A 19807-nucleotide genomic window follows, 5' to 3' on the forward strand; every position below is an offset into this window, starting at 1 on the left:
TTAGGCAGGAGCTGGAGTTCTCAGGGTCTGTCCCTGCAGTGCAAATCCATTCCTGATCCTGCTGCTCCTGTGACGTTATTCAGACTGCAGAGAAGGGCCCAGGAGGTTGGATCTGCAACCTGACACTTACTAATGAACATGCACCAAAAAGCCCTCTGTAACCACTGCCAGAGCAGTGCAAGACTCTGCAATCACGCCCAAAGACACAGCCATAAAAATAAAAGCTTTTTATTTTTTTTTTTAATATACCATTACAGAAACATCTGAGTAACATTCTCAAGAGGACGGGCAGCTCTGCGGCCCTGGGGGCAAGCGCAGGCAGCCAGCTCCGGGGTCTGCCATGCCGTGCTCCCGAGCTGCTGCTGCTCTCGGTGCATGATACCCCGCTCCTCGCCCTCGGCGGGGAGGCCCAGCCCTCCTGGCGTCAGGGCGTCACCTTTTTGTAGGTGATGTGGAGGTGTTGAGTCATGGGCTGCGTAGTGGTTGCCATTGAGACAGTTTGTTCGAGTTTCCCATCGGAATTGAGCCTGAATTTTCTGGTAATCTAAAAAGGGGGTAAGAAAAGAAGTAACAGTCAAGCAAACAGCATTCACAGGCTGATATCCTTACCTGTGCTTCTACCTTCCCTTTGCCATCCTGGTGTTTTGCTGTCAATGCACTACAGATGGACGGAGATGCTCACTACAGCTATGTTAGTAAACAAGGAGTTTTGTCTCCTAAAGCAGGCAGCCCTTTCCAAAATACCAGCTCCAAGTCCCAAAACCATTATCCACAGAGCAATGCCGTGTCCTGACACTACTACTGACATCACCTCAGCACAGACAGGCCAACATCCCTCCACCAGAAGAGTGGCTGCCTCTTGGCAGCTTAGGGAGATGCTCTGCGCTGATAATGTCCCCAAGGCAGCCTTCAGAACCACTCAGGCTCTCTGCAGGCCACCACATCGTGCCAGAGTAAGGCGTTGCTCGTGTTACGTGGGGAGACTGGAGCCTGCCGAGCCTCAGCTTGCGCCTGCAGCCAGGCGGGTGTTCAGCTCCAGGGCAGGAGGGAAGGGCAGTGCTGTCCACTGAGAGGGCTCAGCAGCTGACATTGTCCCTGTCTCTCCACCTGGGCAGGCTGCAAGTCTGTCTGTGCTGCACCAAACCTCCACAGAGGCAATCTGGGGTTGCCCTGTGGAGCTGGACCACTTAGGACCCACGTAAGCAGGTGCCTGAACCCGGGCTTCAGCAGCTTCCAAAGTGGAGGAGGGAGCTGCTGAGCGTCCGCAGTGCTCAGCACAGGTTGTAGGTCTGCTCCTAGGTGTCGCGCTGAAATAAAGGAGAGAAGCGGGACCAGCCTTTATGAACTTCAGCTCCTGTTCCACAAGAACACGCTGGAGGGTGTCACTGGCCCAGCAGGAGAACAGCCACATAACCACGTGGATGACACCTGGGCACGGCAGCGCCCCGAGCGAGTGCGGCTGTAAGGAGGCAGCTTGGCGCGGACCCCGCGCACCCAACACGTCGGCCCTTCGCGTGCTTTCAGCACAGATTCTCTCCACGTCATCCGGAAGAGCTGCTCATACTGCCTGGGGGCCACCCGCTGCTTCCAGTGCTGAACGCCATCCCAGGAGTGAACAGAAACAAAGCCCTGGGGACAGCAGGATAACCTGCAAGTATGATTAATGTGCAGTCACTTAAACCAGCCCCACTTAGAAATTCCTAAAATGCAGAGGCTGTTGTGAATGCATTCGTTTCCAATTAAGGTCACTGAAGGGCATGTCCACGAGCTATCACCAGTCTGCGTGCTCCGAGGCAGTGTCCTCTGTTAACACATCCGTTCCTACGCCCGCAGTGTGCCCTTGGTGCCAACATCCAACACATCCCCCTTCCAGGAGGTTCTTCCCAGCGGAGAGCAAAGCTACGCGGGGCTGTGGAGGATGTGCTGCTGTTCTGACATTCACGGGGCAACAGCAGGAACGGGGTCATACGCAAATTATGTTTTGATTAATATTTGCTGATCAGATAGGACGGGAACAGGTCTTCCTGCCTGAATTATGGCTCGGCCAAGCCACAGCCATCCCACTGTTTCACTTTCCCCCTGGAATGTGACTTTACGGTGAAGCTTTCTCAAAATAAGCAACTAAAGCAGCAACACACGTGCCCTTCTCACAATACTTGTGGTCTCTTCGTTTCCATGGGCAATTAGTGCTGTTCTTGGTGAAGAAGAAAACGCACTGGGAGCTGGTTACCTGCCACACCCTCTCATTCCACATCTTCCTTCACCAGCAAGGGCCTCCCAGATACTCACTGTGACCAGTACGTGGGCCTGAACTGCCCTCAGGTGCCAGGTGAGCACAGACCTTCAGCTCAGGAGGTTTCCTCTTCCAGCCTTCAGCCAAAGCCAGACTTGGAGCCCTCAGCCAGTAAGACATTCGCTGGATTCTGTTGCTCCCCCCTCTGCTCCTGCCAGTCTATCTGTTCACATTTCAGGCAGTGACTCTTGAGAGGGCAGCCCATTTTATTTAAATGTTTGTAATTAAGAGCTCTGCTGCCTCGGTGATAACCATAGTATTTAACAGCTTTATTTCTCCTGCTATAGAAAGGAGGCAATACAGCTCTTCTGGGAAAGGAGAAACCCAACAACTTAAAACTTGCATCTGAAGGCAGGGGAGTTAGGACCAGCCTTTCCAGAGTTAGGACACTGTTTGTGTAGGCACATGCAATTTTTGGCATGTCAGTGAATTTCGGAAGCACATTTATTACACCAGCTGCATCTGCACAAACTTGCGCTCTCAGTTATCTACGGGCTGGCTTTAGAGTGAGTTGCAAAATTAAGCCTTAAAGTCCAGAATAAGACAATAGTGTATTTGCTGCAATCAAAGTAGTGTCTTCTCTCCCAAGAGCCACACCTCACTTGTCACCCTTCAACAACTGCAGTTAGTCACTTGGTTCACATGATATCAGAGAAAACAAAACAGATGCAAGAACCTACTCTTTGTGAGAGCTTGTTCAACTTTCCTGTCTTTCTCTGCTGCTAGTCAGCCAAGACAACTTCATATGTGACAGCCAGGCTTCCAGAGTGACCTCAGTATGCCCCACTGACTCCAGCATCTTACTCACACCTGGCTGTACCCACAACAAACCTAACGCTACACACACACAAAAAAAAAGTCAAAACCAAGAAGCAGTCAGCCAAGACTGGAGCTGACAGCAAGTGCCAGCCATGCCAAGCAGCCAGAGATGGGAAGAGAGCGCACAGCAACTTGTGAATGCACTGAAAAGCAAGCGAGATGTGCAAAGACAAGGTGGAGCTCCAGTGAAAGGCAGGCAGCCCTAAAATATCCTGATGAGGTCCAATACTGGATGTAACTTATGTGTGCGTCCTCATACTGTAATTAAACCAGGAAGCCAGCATTAAGTAACACCGCTGCCATAAGAGGGTATTTAGACAAGACTTTCCTATTCTCTTCCCTAAGGACCTGCTACTGGCCACTGCTGGAGACAGGATTCTGGGTTGGCTGGTCTGATTCGGTGCGTCAGTTCTTATCTTAACGATCCCTCTGGATCTTGTAATGTACAAAATATCTTCTGAAGGCTGTTACAGAAAGGATAATCCAGGATGCCATGCAATATTTCCAAGAACTCTTGATGGCAATCTGTAATTAAAGCATGCTAATTAACCTATCCTCTCAACTAGACACCTTCTGCGGCTAGCAATGCTATGTGTGCACTCACCTGCTCTACGTGGGGCTTCTTGGCAAAGGAGATCCTGGCTATGGAGTGAGAAGCTATAGACAGCTCTTGTCCATTCACCTCCCCTTCCTCCACCTCCACCAGCCCTAGTGAGAAGCAAGGTCATATATATTATTAGGCTACAAAGGTTACTTAACAATGTCACAATTATTAGGCTACGTAATAGACCACTATTCTCCCTAAAGAATGATTTTATTTGACCCAGCACACACAACTGCAAATCCATACAACCTCTGACATGTAATGCTGCTTTGAAAAATCCAGCCAGACTTACTCATACCCTGTGGGATGAGTATCATGCTGCAACTGGCCGTTTTCCCTTCAGCACCTGCTCCGGTGTTTTAGATGGAAATTTAAGCATCAACTGGGTTTAAACACTCTTTCACTTACAATTTAGATGTGGTTCTCTCTCTCATTCAGTCCCTGTAAGGTGTGTAATGAGTACCAAGACACCACATCCAGACAGTGGGAGATTCTCCTAGTTTAGGAGCTGAGGAAGAAGACTGCACTGAGATTACTCTCCAAGATTAAGGGAACAGTAGGAGAGAAGCTCCCCTGCTACAGCGCTGCGGAGGCTGTTGGTAGTGCCACAGCCCGGGCAGGGTCTCTAACAGGGAACCTGCCATACGGGTCACACCAAACACTCCTGGGTGGAGAGGCTGCAAGTGGGGGTTAAAACCACCACAGCCCCACCTTGTCAGGACCACAAGCTCTACCCTGCACCGCAGAATCAAATATGGCAGATGTTGACAGGGGCAACAACAGTTTAAGTGGGCTGTTAAGTCTGACCTTGCTTAGGAGAGCAGCTGGCCAGATAAGACACTAGCAATAGGAGGACTCCAGACCCAGGAGCTCATGAACCAAGGCATGCGTCTCTCTGTTCCTACCCCAGGGACAACTGTGGCCAACTCACGGGAGCAGTGGGAATGCTCTTATCTGTACATGTTCCCCCTGCCTCCCCACAAAAAAAGACCAGGATGCTATGAAGGCATCGAGAACGTGACTGGCCACTCATCACCTGTCATCATTAAGACTCAGAATGCAATTGCAGTCACAGAGGCAGGCGTTCTTTTGGTTTACAAAGCTAAATCTGCAAATACCAACTGATCATTTAAGGAAAGGACACTGCTCAAGTCTCCTGCATGAGCAGTATTTTGACTTGCAGTCCTTTCCTGTCACAGAAAGCTAGAAAGCCACACTGTCTGGGAAAAGCCACATAGCCAGTCCTAGAAACTCAGTGCTTTTGACATAAGCTCATTTATTAATTTGTTTTCACTGTGCCTTCAGTGAACCCACAGTGAAAATAAATTAAAGGAAACTGTGAGATGTGCAATCATTTTCTGGAAAAGCGATGAAATGGCACAGCAGGGTAAGAAGCTCTTCTCTTCCCCAGTGTGGATATCAGCTGTGTACCTGTGTTCTGGGCACTGATGAAGGCCACCTTATTAGTGTCAGGTTTGAGGCGGATGAATCCACATTCTCGGTGCATGGGCTTCCTGGTGTCTGGATGGAAGGCGTTGAACCTGAGGGGAATACAAAAGCTGCTGTTTGTTCCACTGAAAATACAGCGTTTGACCTGGTTTCCTCTCAGAGGAAACAGTATTTTACTTAGCCACATGATTGCCTGCAGTATTCTTTGAAGAGTAAAAGACTGACAACGCTTCACAGTCAGGAGATGTAAGTGTGTAAAAATATGGTTACTTTACAGGCACAGCTATTTTTTAGAGCTGGAGTTAGTTATTTAAGTTCAAGCTTCAGATTTGTCAGAGCTCCTGGATCTTTCTAAGAGCTAGCTCAAACTCTCTCAGGAAGTCAGACATTTCACTGATGCTGAAGCCATACTCTGTCTCAAATACTTCTTCTTCTCAAATAAATATCTGGAATTACAATATCATCTTTATTTAGCTTTTAAACCTGGCAGGCTAGTGTTTTTTGCAAATTACTTGCTGCAGGCAGTTACAGAGCAGACTTATTTCTCCCACTACCCCCTTCAGAAAGAAAAAAATTTCAGCTCAGATTCCTATTTGTTCTTCATGAGGCCTCAAAGTTGTATGCTTGGTCACCCATAATGTGATTATATATCACACATGTTCATATACTGTATTAGTACTACAGCATTCCTGAGTCTATACAGGTAACTGAATTAAACAGCAGCTTAAACACAATAGCAAGCTGGGTATCTATATAATGTAGTGGACTATCCTATTGGTGTTTCTTTAGTCTAGACTAACTTGCTTCTTTTCATACTGTTTTTCATAGAATTTCCCACTCTGCATCCTTCTACAGGAAAGGAGACAAGAGACAACCTCAGAGCTGCTGCTGCTAAATCTGCACCCAGAACTCCCTCACGCGACAGCAGTTTCCACACATGCCTCTGCTGTGCAACTGGGATGTGTCTGCTGGAAACAGCCAACACCAGTCACCTTGGCCATCATGACCTGTCCTGGGACTGGGGATATACTGCATCGTCAGCGGCCACCCCAACAGTAACAGGACAAGTGTGCAGGAAGAGCTTGACCAAGGGGCTTGTCTAGGCACTGGCACGTGGCAAGCTGGAGCAGTTATTTATTAAAGCACTGAGAGCAGAAAAGTCCAGAGCAAGTGTTTCCTATGTGAAGGAAAATATAATGAATCACGCAGAGTCAACATTTCCTAGAAGACCAGCAGCACAAGGTGTAGCACGTGGCACCCCTACACAGTGTACCAGAAACCCCTGGGCTTCGAAGAACTGGAGACAAGGAAGGGGGAGCACAGCCAAGGCATGCAGCTAGGGAGGAGCCTGGGTGCCTTGCAGCTGCTTCTGGCTCTGCAATGTCCCCTAGGTACAAATACACAAATTACTCCTCCTGCTTGGCTTTGTTTCTATATAAAGGATGTCTCCTTTTAACCACGATTATTGGAAGAACCAGGAATGACTTCTATCAACGGTGCAGGGCTGCACCCCTAAGGACTGTCCTAGCAATCTCAGCAGCTAGTGAAGCGGGGTACCCTATGGACTCATGCCTCATGGTGGGATTATCTAGAATCAGAGGAGGAATGAACTTAAATCAGCCCTTTTGCAGTGCTTGGAGTATTCAAGAGACACACAAACTGTTCTCTAACAGTCAAGTGGCACTGCTGCCTATTTTCCTGATGCTTCCCAGAGCTCAACAGCTCCAAGGTGTCTATCTCTTTGGCACAAAAGGGGGGGGGGGGGGAAAAAAAAAAAAGCGACTCAAATCAGCAACTGTTCAAAAGTTGGAGAGGGAGGTGTAGACAGAGCATGATTGCCAGAGGTTTGTTTCTTTTGGAAGCTGGACTAAAAATGTCACATGCTGAGCTGGCAGCTCTGTCACAGTGAACAGGCATGCCAGGAACACAGGGCATCTTTCACACAGCATTGGCACCTTGTAATTATTCTTTTCTCTGGTTTTCAAAGCAACCAACTTTCCAACTCACCCCTCCCAAATGAGTACTGGAGCAGCACTGAACAGTTAGCTAACATGTCACTTCTTTTCCTCCAGATTTCTTTTAATTATTCTTAGAACAATTACTTGCAGCCAAAGCAGTTAAGCTATCTGCCTTCTAATCCACATAGTTTGTTAAATACTAATTTTTCCTCAGATTTTTACGATGGTGAAGGCTGAGGACCACGGTTTAAAATGGACAAACTTGGCAGCCATGTCATACATAGCTCTTTCATTTATTGTATCTGTAAGTGGGAGTTTCACAAAGCAGAATGATAACAGTTGTAATGCTATTACCTGAAGATTCATTTCTAACTAGACAGCTACCGCCAGCAAGAAGAACAGTGGATTTTTTCTGGCCATGAGGACAGTACATCTTTTGGCTAACGTATGCACCCAGTGCACATCACATTAAAGTGGAAGGATCACCAGTCTTTCAAAGGCAGGTAAGGAATTTGCACAAATGGCAATGTCCATGCTGGGGCCATTTTTGGTACCTTAAGTTCCTCTCACTATTTTAACTTACAGTCACATTCACAGCACCCTGAGTTACTTCTCACTATGTAACCCACAAGACTGATGGGGCACAAGAACAGTACACTGCACCATGGCCACAGTCCTGGTCCTGTACGTGTGTGCTTCTGCACAAGTTCACAGGTGTGTGAACTCACTTTTGAAAAGCTCTGTAGAAGCGCACTGTACCCCTGGGCTAGTGAATCTTCAGTGATTGCAGGTGTGCAGCTCTGGGTATGTTGCAACAGCACGCCAATTAATCACAAGTTTTAAAGGAAAACGAAAGGCAGAGCATGCAGTCACGTATCATTACGTCGTCTTATTTGGTAGGTGAAAACTTGTTTACTTTGCCACTGGAAAAGAAACACAACCAACGAATCTCACTGAAGCCATGCCTGCTCTGATCCAAAAGCTGCTGCCAACATAGATAAACCCCTAGACTTACGAGAAGTTGAGCATGGGCTGCCCCACATGAGAGATGTGCACTTCTTCCAGGTACTGGAAGGGCTTCATTGTAGGGAAGGTGCCATCTCCTGGCGGGTCAGACAGCCAGGTGCCCAGCATCCAGGACAGGGGCTCCATCACAGGATTCAGCTGGGGAGTCTCTGTGGAGGAAGAAGAAAGAATGAAGAAAGAAAATTCAGGGATCTGTGATCTGCAGCTTGCTGTGAGCTGCTTACAGCTGGGTGGAGGCGAACACAAAACACCTCAGAAATGGTCCAGTGCAGCAGCAATGCTTTTCTCTAGAGCAGCATCAATGCCAAGGTGCAAGGGTAGACAGGGAACAACAGTCACAGAAAATAGGTCTGTTTTCAAACCTGCTCTTGGCCTTACATAGAGCACTCTTCCACGTGGTCCATTTCTGACTTCTCTCTGTAACTTGATCTGAAGAGAAATCCCCCTCCCATCTACATGCAAGGAAGAACACTGAAATCTCAGCATAAAGAATTACCACTAAATGATAATTAACTCTCTAATGCTCTGGCCTGCTTTTTCCTCAAGCACTCTGTACATATCGTTCCTGTTTATCTCAGAGACAAAGGAAACGAGTCCTCACCTCAGAGGAACATCAGGCTGCATACATATTCAAGATCAAAGTCTGGCTGTAATTTTTTTGAAGATGTTAACAATGACCCACACTTGTACAAAGAGACAGGGATCATTCAGAAGTTGTTCTGTTTAGGCGCTGGACTAAGGCTAAATGAACCATTTTAAGAAGACTAGGGTGCCTGCAAGCTAAAGCATGAATGGAAGAGAAAGCAACTTCTCTTTGTCACTGCATTTATTAAGAAGCAACCAAGGTCTGTTTCACAAAGTTAAAACTTCTTTAAGGAATAATTTTAGAAGAGCTTTAATAAACAACAGTTTTGCACTTTGCTGTGATTTCAAAGGGTGTGACCTGAAAGAAAAAATATATCAGAGAAATGGAGGCAGACAATTTAAAGCTATGTGAACAGCAAAGCAGATCCGTTCCTAAGGTGTAAGCCAGGAAAACAATAGGGCACCCATGTGATCTCAGGAAAGACCAATACCAACAGAAGTGAGGGGCCCACTACTCTAGGTTAGCTATGTTATGACTGAAGTATACTTAAAGCATGTCCTTCTCCCACTCACATGATAAATGACTCATACTGGCAGGGTGGGAGTTGAAGGGGGTTGTTTTCCACACCTAGTGATATTGCCTAATACAAGAACAAGCTACCTGTCCGGCTGGTCTGAGAGGCATGGACTCAGCTGCAGGGAGAAATTATGACCTAAAAAGGCGATGCTGTGGGTAAAAATTTGCTTGATCAGTCTGAGTTTCACTGTGCTCCGTCCCAAACGTCAGGGTAAAAACAATGGGGGAGGAGGAAGAACGGAGAGTCCACACCTGGAATGCCAAAGGAGAGGGAACAGAAACTTTCCCAGGTAGAAGAGAATTATCACTTTAGTTATTTATTCTCCTACTGATAGCAGGTTTAGAAAGCCAGCTGGCACATCAGCAAGATGCTGCTAATTACTCTTCTTTATCCTGAAGTATTTTGCAAGTGAAGTAACATGAGAAAACAGGAGAGCTCACTATGAAATAGGTGATAAAAACCCATGGCATCAGAGCCAGCCTTCGCACAGACCATCCTGCCAGCCTGTGCATTCACCACCAGCTTACCAAGTGTAAGGAGTTCCTACAATCCATACAGTGGTGTTAGTGTACCAGGCAGCACTTCACTGTACTTACCTTCCACCTGTACTGCGAGCAACCAAAACAACAGATTATTTTCTGGTGCAAAGACCTTTACACAGTGATGACCGATAATATAAGTCCAAAATTATTGCTACAAGAAACCCCAAACTTCTACACTGCTTCTTAGGAACAGTTTCCCTTTCGATGTTCATGTTGAGAGAATGCAGTTTTGCGAGCAAGGAGAGTATCGCTACCCCACCCAATTGGTATTTGCCTTTCACTTGCTACTGCAGACACTGCATTTCTTTACAAGCTTTTTGCAGACTCAAACTCCCAGCGCGGAAGGGAAGAGCAAAGCTCTGGAAAGGCTGGAAGAGACTGCAGCCTGGGCTGCTGCTGCCCTCTCCTGGGTCAGGAGGTGGCAACAAAGCCTAGAGAGGGATGCTTTCCGTCACAGACTTCTTGTAATAGAGTACTTCATTTTCTTCTGCTTACCAACCTTGCAGCATTTCAGGAAAAAGCACCAAAACGATACATGAAATAAATGGCTTTAGACATTTCCACTCTTTAGACTCTGTCATAAACCAAGAGAATCATTTCCAGCACCCACAGCTTGACCCCCCATCCAGCCTCGGTGGAGGTGCTTGACCACGCAAGCTAGTCTCACTTCCAAAGAGTGAAAAGTGAAGATGTAACTGTATATCCTGAAGTCTACACCATCTGGGCAAACAACATGCCCAAGCGACCATTACTACTCTTCCAAATTACCTGGATGGCAGTGAAGCCAACATGAGTTTTTTAGTTTTTATGTCACTTGGGAAAGCAGAGAGCAACAGAAGCGCTGGTAGGAATAAGGACCAGAGACTCAGTGAAGTGCAGAAGAGCAAACACATCTTGATCACGTCCTGTACAGTGTTCTTCTTACCTTCGGTACTGATCTCTGACTAGTGGACTAAGTCCTTTTTTCTCCCTGGCAGCTTTCTGTGCCAGAGGGTTGAGCTGAGAGTGCAAAAGCAAGAGTGGGGGAGGCAGACAGGATGGAGGCTGAATGAGTCCATCAGAAGAATAAAAGTGGTGATTTGAAAAGAACTTTGCTTCTTATGTTGTGGTTGGGGTGGGTAGCAATGAAAAGCAGAATTTAAAAAGGAAAATATTTTTGTCTGCTGAAATGTTTTGTTTTAAGCAAAAGGTTTATAGATGCTGTCACTGTCAAGAGGAATTTCACTGACAAAGGAGCGTGTACTTCCCTTTTTAAAGTTCTAAACTCTTGGTGCATCACTTTTACAAACAACTCACTACTATGGCTTAAAAAGTAAGTGTGTGACAATTTCAAGAATACTAACCATGTCTGAGAACTTGCAGTGCAAGAGACACTGACCACCCTTCCGCATGTTTAAAACTTCAGAATCAGATGGGGTCCTCTTAATACTGGTTCTCTTGCATCCATATGCAGAGTTTCTCTTTTATCTAATAAGAGGAAAGCTCACACTACAGCCTCCTTCTTAACAAGGACATTCCTGGAGTCACCTTTCCCTACCAGATGATAGGGACCCAGCACCTCTGAGACCTCCAGCTCCTCTATGAAATGACTGAAATCAGCCACAACACTCACAAGTTGCAACAGCTTGGAAGACAAAAAACACAGGCACATAAGCAACCTGATCACCTAGATCTCTTTCTTCAGGAAGCCACTCAGGCCAAAACTGCCATGCCCAGGTTCCGGGCACACGAGTCAGCTCCATTTCACCATCTGACCCTACTTGATCCCTCTGAACTCGCAGATAGACTGTTTCCACATCTTTCCCATTCACAGAGGGTTTAGAAGTCAAATCCCTCCCCGTGCTGTAACAAGGTCAGCCCTGTAACTGGCTGTCCACGCTTTGTAGCAGGAGAAAGAGTGCTCTCCCTGCCATGAGACAAACCAGACAAAGCGGCTGGACAACCCCCTCGGGCCATGTCTACACAGGCTTCAGCCAGCACGGCTCTCAAGTGGGATGCCTGGCACAGAAAGCTACACCGGAACAAATTCCTACTCAGCTTTATCAGCACAACTGCGGAGTGAGCAGCCATCTGGTTGCTAACAAGGCAGCTAACCTATTTCCCCTAAGCTGGGGAATACTTGCTGCAGGAAACTTAAAAAAAAAAAAACAAAACCCACAACAAAACCACAAACCCCAACAAAAAAAAAACAAAAAATCAAAATCCCAAACAAAATATAAACCAACTCACACAGAACCTTCTCAGTCTCCAAAGTGCAGGGTCTACAGCAACAGCTGGGCTGCCTCCTGCAGTCCTTTCTTCAGCTGAGTCGCTTACTGGATTTAAATCATCATCATCATCAAGGTTCCAGTTCATTTTCTTTCATCTGTCATACTCTTTCCATATTTAAGTACAGAAGGGGCCTTTGTACTCTGCTGCCCTTCCCTGAGTGTTCCACCTCTTTATGCACTTTGCTGATGCTCCCCTCAGTAAACCAGTACAGCATCCTTAGCATTGACATGCTCTAGCTCCATTTCTGCTCTAAAAGCTGGGAATGTGGTTATATTCACCAATTTTCACCTTACAGCCTTAGTAATTAATTTCATGGCCAAGCCCCAATGTGTTCTGTTTCTAACCTCTGTGGTAAAATGCCCCAGTGCCTGTAGTCGCTGTCAGAGTTCTCCTGCGTTACAAAATACAGAGAAAACATTTTTAAAATTATACACTGTTATGAGAAACCTGAACATCCTACCTGAGTTTATCTCAGTATGTTTTACTTTCTCCCGAGTTTTCCTTAGTTTGCATTTTCATCGCTTCCTAGTTGCAAGCTGGTTTTTTGTTGTGAGTCATTGCCAACTCACTGCAGAACTAAATGCTTAATGCACAAGCTGTATAGGCTATTAGAAAAAAAAAAAAAAAACAACACACAACTAGAAAAGACAAGACCATTCCACTGAAAAAAAAAGACAACAGCAGAGCTAAAGGTCTTGTTTCCCCCCTTTCAACCGCCTTTCTCTCTCTCCAAGGGGGCAGTGAAAGAGCCATGTCCCTGCTCAGCCAAGGCCCAAACCTGCTGCGTACCAGGTCGGTGCCTGCTCGAGCACGAGGCAGCCCAGCACCCACCCGTGCAGGGCAGCGCCTGCTCAGGCCATAGGTGCCGTGAAGTCTCACCCAGCCTCTCTCGTGATGCCTTCTGCCACAGATTCAGCCCTGCTCTTAACCTATGCACACATATTCTCACCCTTATCTCACTCTTAGCTTACTTTATAGCTCCCTTGTTCTTTCTAACACCCACTTTATTGACCAGCCTTGTACCCTGGCCGTTCCCATCCCAGACAAGGCAGAAAAAAAAATAAAATAATCACCTGCCATCTTGGAATAAAAGCATTTTTCTTCCAAAATCTAGCTCCAAGTTAACATGCAGCTCCCAGGTTAGCAGTGCCTGCCCTGGTAGAGCCCATTCCACTGACAGCACATCTCTGTGATCCATTGTAAGTGTTTCATTTTCAAGCTAAACTGGACAGGGACCTGTTGCTGTTCAAGTCCTGCTCAGACAGATGAAAGTACAGCATCTCGCATCCTTGCACAACCCCACTTCTCTTCTCACTGCCACTGAGGAACACGATTTTGCTGTTTGTTTTCTGCAACATGAGTGAAAACCTGTTGCCACCTTGATGGGAAACACCACCTCAGGCCCCACAGACCAGGCATCAGGATTCCATCTCTGCACAAAACCACACATTTAATGTTCGAGTCCTTCTGCTTGTCCCCAAAGTTCACCAACTATACTTCATTCACATGTAAAAAGTATTATAAATAACCTCATTTCTATGCTGGCTTTGTACAAATATTTAAGGACAAACCTAAGCTGGAAGGAAATATGATTTCCTGCAGATTCCTAGCAAAATTCTAACCATTTTTCACACGGCCTCACTTTGCAGTCTTCTGCCTTCAATGTGACCTTCGTGAAAGCAGACATGCAGTGTGGAAGAGGCTCCACATATGCTCAAATGGCTGAATTCTAACAGCTTTACCTCTCTGATAAATACAGACACTTCAATCCCATGGAATCATACCTGCGTTTGCTCCACTGCCAGCCATAGTTTGCAGAGTTATTTTTCTACTGCTTGGTCTAGTTCTCTAACCACCTTTGCTCACCAGCAAGTGTTTTGCGCAGGGCTGGTAAGATGGCTATATGGGAAGTGATCTCATCATTAGGTAAGACAGTTATCCCAGTGCCTGCTGGGAGATGTAGTTTTACAAAAAGGACCAAAATTGAGCATGTTAAGACGACCTGATCTTGTGAAAGGAGCATCTCAGATCTCCTGTCTGTGCTAGCACTGGGGGAGTACGATACAGCAGAGCTGCGAAACCTTCAATTAGAACAAGACGGTCAGATAGGACTTGTGTATCAGAGGACAGTGCTGTTAGAATAGTCTCCCCTTCACCCGGACAGTGGATCCACATTTGCTCGCTGGCTCTCCCTAACTTCTCCCAGTGCATGCTGTTGTTCAGAAGATGCATCTAACCTCATTCTGCCTGGTGCACTGTGCCTAACCACGCTCCTCGGCTGGAAGTATTCCTCAAACTTTGGTCCATGGATCTCAGAAGTGGCCCACGAAACAGAAGGAAATATTTTCCTGCTACACAAGCAAGCAAATTCAAAGTTTAGATGGAAAAGGTCATTGTGGCAGCTGTGCAGGAAACAGCGCAGGGCTTCTGCTAAAACCAGTTAGTCAATCCCCCTGTTAAGACAGGCTGGGAAACACCGCTTGAGCGCATTGTGACAGTTCGAGCACGCTGTGAGCCAAACTCATCCAGACTGAGTCACCAATCCTCAAGTGTGGCTGGCAGGGACTGCGTGTGCAGCAGTTCTGCAGAAACCTGCTCTTTCCAGCCGGTTGTAGTTTGGATACAGGCAGCAGATATTTCCTTGTCTCACTGGAGGAAAATACCAGTTTAGAACTAGTATCAAAATGAAGGTCTGCTTCAAGGGCGCGGGCCTAAAGCTCATTTTTCTGCCTGTGATTTTGTGGAAGCGGCTGAACGTCAGGCAGCAGCAAAGAGAGGTCCTGCAGCCCGTGGAGTTGGGATGCAGACATGTAACAGCCTGCACTGTCAGTCCAGTCAGTCACTTTACTCACACTCCCCATCCCCACCACACTGCCTTTAGAAGAAAAAAATATGCAGGCTCAGGTTCACAGCTAATAACATCACCTCAACCACACATCAAATGATTTAGGACAACTGAAATGTAGCTACTAACAAAGACTACAATTATTATTAACTTAATATGTTACCTAACTGTATTCTTATTAATACCAAAAAGCCTTTCTTGAATTCAGTAAAACTTAGTGTCTAGGCATAAACCGGACTCTGCCCAGCAGCAGCACTTAATCAGGTATTTTGACTGCACACAAAAAATAATGCAAGGCAGAAGAACACCAAGATTAAGCTAAAAAAAAAAAAAAACCAAACCAGCCAGCTACCAACAAACCCTTTAAAAAAGTCACCAGCCAAAGGCTTCCACAAGAACTTCCCATCGCACCAAGCTACAATCACCAAAATGGTTCATTTTCACATATTGATGTCCACTTCTGTTGGTAAGGCAGCAGAACACGTAATGAGTTGGTCAATTCATTAAAAAAAATTACATTGGAATACGTAATTCTTATGTTCTTATAGAAGAGATTCTTAATATATAATTCTCACATTCTCAAAGACGTATGTGTAAGAACATACATCTCAGGAAAGACGAAGAAATATCCATAGTGCTTACTAGAACAAAGAAAAACTTACTTCAGGACGCTCTTTTTGCAATTAGTGTCTCATTGAAGGTATTCCAAAGCTAGACACCCTTTTTCCATATATATATATATATATATAAAAGTGACAATTACAGAACCCTAAAATTGTACTATTTTCTTTAGTTTGACACTGAAGCAAAACAAAAATACAGACCAGAAGGTACAAATAAGACTATGTTGATTTCCCACAGGGGAAAAAGATTCTTCTCCCCCCTCTACCCAAAACAAAGTGTGAGTTTTCCCATACTCTGGAAAATTAAAAACATGTTGGAAAAGTACTGTTAGGTATCAACCTTCAAGAATTTTGTCAGGGTTTATTTTCTTGCACTTGAGTGAGGAAGCAGGCCATGCTATAATAGTGTGGAGAATGGGTCTGCCTATGCCAGTATCACGTTTCTGACCACGTCCATGGCTTTAGAAGCAGCCATGAGGTTTCTTCTCCTAAAGAATACGCAAGAATTACCACAGGGGATATCTAGCATCCATGGGTGACTTCCGCTTCAAGAAAGCCCCAAGTCACGCATCCTTCACAAGGCAACCCAACATCTTCTCAGCAGCCACACAAACATCAAACACCATTAGATGCTCCTAAACTCTTCCCCCAAATTGTATCTTGCAACTAGAGTCATTGTGCAGAAGTTTTATCAGCTGTATATTAAAGCACTTTTTCTTGCAAGAGAAAGGGCTATGGCCTGATTCATCTTCTCCACAACCTTTTTACACGACCTCGTCTCTCGCTGAGTTTCCCTACATTTTCAGATGTCTCAATTTATTATTTTTTTTAATTGACAGAGAAGTCATTCTCCATCTCTTCCCACTTTATTATCCATTTCCTGACTTCTTCTGCCTTCCGAGGGAGGAAATGATCAAACCAAACACAGACATTCAGTCACGAAAAGTGATCTCACTGTGTATCATGACATCATCATATTTGATAACTACCACCTCACTTAGATTTTATATATCCCGAGTACTGAATGCAGCATATGAAATCTAAGACCAGAAGTACTTCTTACATCACTGGAGAAGACTACAACAGCTTTCCCAGATACCTGCTGCCCATGACAGCTCATTAACACACACAAAAAATTTACAGGCACATTCCAAAGGAAGGCAAATCCTAAGAGGTGTTATTGAGTCACAAAGAAGTTAAAATAATCCAGGGAAGAAAAAAAAAAAAATCATCAAGACTGTGCAACACCACAACCTAACTTCCCATTCCACACCAGGAATCATCTCGGAAACTTTTGGGTCATAAGAAGTAGCTCGTGTACACAAAAACCTAATTCTTTCACCTCTATCTGTTGGTATAACACAAGCTACTACTTCTCCTTCCAAAAAAGTACCTTTCTCTTATCTTTTTCCATCACATCTTTACAACCTCTAACTTAAACAGCCTCTTATTGCTAAGAAAATGGTGAATTCTGCCTCAGCGCAAAGCCACTGGGAATACTGACCACAGTCCTGGGATAGCAGGCTGTTCAAGTAAGGGAAACTGATCCTCTTCAGCTCATCTAGCTTCTCCTTCAGCTTCCTGACTTGACTGTCAGAGCGACTGATCCTCTGCCTCAAAAGTTTCAACTCCCCGTTCTTCTTTTCCACCTGCTCACGCAAGCAGCACACCTGACTTTTGCTTTGCCTGGAGGAGAAACAGTACGAGTGGAGGGAGTCGATGAGCTTGCACGCTCCCGAGGCCGACATGATGACCTCGTTGATTGACATGGGGTTGGCATCTGTGTCACCCTTCCGCCCCACCACAGCCTCAGCGGCGGGCTGAGGGGTAAGGTCTGCTGGGGATGCTGACAAACCCTGGGAAGGTTTCTGAGGGGTTGCAGTGAGGGATGAAGTAGGGGAGCCTTCCGCTACAGCCTTATCGTGTCCTGTAAGATGGCTGCTGCAGCTTGGCTCCACGTCTCTCTTTGGCCTTTTCCTTTCTAGCTGCTCTTTTGGGAAAGACGGCCTCTCTCTGGCATGCTTCGAGGAAAAGCTGTAAGAATGAAGGGAGCCGATGAACTTGCAGGCACCAGGGGCAGGAGGCGTGAAGTCATCGACCGACACACCACTTCTGTCTGCTACCCAGCTCCCCGTCCAGGTGGCTTTAGGACAGTCCTCTACAGAAGACCTCTCAGGCTTTTTCTGCGGTCCAGGCTTTGCAACCAAATTATCACCTAACGTCCTTCTCCGAGGGCCGTCCAGCTGGCTGTGGAGGTTCTCTTCCTCCTCAGACATTGATCCAATTTCGGCTTGCAAAGTCGCCTCCTCCATCTCTTTCGTCCCTTGCATCACCATGAAGTCCTGGCCAGAAGACGAGGTCCTCTGAACTACCTCACAGCCTCCTTCCCTTGGGTCTTCTCCATCCTGCAGCGGCACTTGGCTTGCTATTTTTCTTCTGCTTCTGACATAATCCAGGTTGTCGTGTTTTTTTTCTACAAGCTGGAAAATAGTAGGGACAGCAGTGGGCTTCAGCAACCGGTGCTGGTCTTCCAACCGCTTCGAAAAACTGTCTTTGGTGAAATGCTCACTGCAAAGAAATGAATACTTCGTGGGAGTCCAGTTGTCTCTCTGAACAGCTTTTAGCCACTGAATCAGACGCTTTGAATCCTTCAGAGGGAATCTAAAAAGAAAAAACAAAAAGACAAAAGCCATGAAAAAAATCAGTTGCATTTTGGAAATGAGAAGGGTTGGTGCTCTTAGGTTTAGGAAATTCTGGTGAAAGCTGTGTTTTAACAGGTTACGCTCATTTGAGGATTATGTCACTTTGGGCCAAAACACTTGCTATTTGTTCCCTCCGTTAACAGCTCCACAAAGAGCACAGAACTAAAAAGCGTCGTTTCCCTTTTCATCAGCAAGCGACCCATTATTCGGCTGCTCATCTACCCTATGACGAACGCAGCAGCCTGTCCGCAAGCAACGAGGATGCAACAAACAGCAAAACACCCCAGCTCGGTCAACACATCGTCCACTCGCTGCCTCCATAACCCTGTTGATGTTTACACCGGGTATATTTAAGAAGGTGTAAAAGTGCCTGGGTTGGAAAAAAGACCCCGAGGAATTGAACGAGGTGCCTTTTCCAAAGGGGCTCGCATCAGTCACCTGAGATAACCACCTTCCCTTAGGGACTCACCTATGGCAGCATCCCCAGCGAGGCCTCTGCGGCGGGGGGACAGGCCGAGGCGGGGCGGGTGTGGGGACAGACACACGGACAGGCCGAGGCGGGAGCCTGGGGCCCAGGCCCTGCGGCGGCGCGGGGGAACTCCCCGCTGCCAAGCCGATTGCGGGAGGCGTGAAGGACCCTGGAGCCGGTCCCCGCACTGACGGAAACAAAGGGCGGCTGCTGCCGCTCGGGGCCCGGAGGTGCCGGGGAGGGACGGGCAGGCACGGCGGGGGACGCCGCCGCCCCCAGCCCGGCGGCCAGGCCGGAACGGAGCCGAGGGATGAGGGAGGCCGCGGCACCTGCGGAGGGCCGGGGGCGGCGGGGCTGAGGCGGGCCGGGCGGCCGCCCTTACCTGTGGAAGGAGACGGCGCCCCGGTGCGCCTTCCCCTGCCGGTTGGAGCAGTTGGCGGCGGCGCAGCAGATCACCATCTCCGGCCGCCGCCGCCGCCGGCCGGGCCCGCCCCGGCCCCCGCCCGCCGGCCCGGGCCGCCGCAGCCGTACAGCAAGATGGCGGAGCCAGGTCACCCCGGCCACCCCTCCGCCGTTGGGGAAGGGGTTTCTGTACGGCATCGCCGTCAACCAAGATGGCGGCCGCCACACGGCCGCCGCCATTTTGGCCGAGGCGCCGCCGTACGGCGCCGATGCTGTGCGGCGGGTGGGGAAGGAGAGGGCATGGCTCCCAGCGCCGCTCGCTTGCCTCCTCGGCGCTGCGGCGCTCCCGCCTCCCGACGAGCCGATCGGTCCGCGGCAGCCGAGCTGTCAAAGGCGTCTCTGAGAGGGGCGGCCGCGGGGGGGGAGGGTGTCACCCTGCCGGGGGCAGAGAGGCGGGGCTCGGCCAGCTCCGTACAACACGATGGCCGCGCCCGTATGTCGGAACTTCCCCGAGCGTACGTGTTACGGGCCGCTCCCACCGACGTCGTGCGAGACAAGAGGAGCCCTGACTCGCCGCCACGCCGCCTTCTCCAGCCCCGGCTCCGGTCCTGGTCTAGCACCATTCCCGTCTCCGCGTTGCC

General features: G+C 47.6%; 1 protein-coding gene across 5 annotated transcripts; it reads right to left on the minus strand.

Moving 5' to 3' along the window:
* Positions 1 to 212: 212 nt before the first annotated feature.
* THAP4 (THAP domain containing 4) lies at positions 213 to 19807 on the minus strand. Of its 5 annotated transcripts, none has more exons than XR_012624246.1 (7): positions 19147 to 19569; positions 17098 to 18254; positions 8139 to 8298; positions 5148 to 5257; positions 3717 to 3820; positions 2290 to 3637; positions 213 to 544 (listed from the first exon to the last, which is right to left on the minus strand). XR_012624246.1 is itself a non-coding variant. In XM_074833358.1 (6 exons), exons 1-6 carry the CDS (start codon positions 19787 to 19789, stop codon positions 425 to 427), a joined length of 1755 nt encoding a protein of 584 aa, XP_074689459.1. In that variant the 5' UTR covers positions 19790 to 19807; the 3' UTR covers positions 213 to 424. The 5 variants fall into 5 exon arrangements, 3 of the variants coding, with proteins under 3 accessions (XP_074689459.1, XP_074689458.1, XP_074689460.1); XR_012624245.1 differs by having other exon boundaries at positions 423 to 544; positions 1337 to 3637; XM_074833358.1 differs by lacking the exons at positions 2290 to 3637; positions 19147 to 19569 and adding an exon at positions 19686 to 19807.

Source organism: Strix aluco, chromosome 9, assembly GCF_031877795.1.
Source record: "Strix aluco isolate bStrAlu1 chromosome 9, bStrAlu1.hap1, whole genome shotgun sequence".
Lineage (NCBI taxonomy): Eukaryota > Metazoa > Chordata > Aves > Strigiformes > Strigidae > Strix > Strix aluco.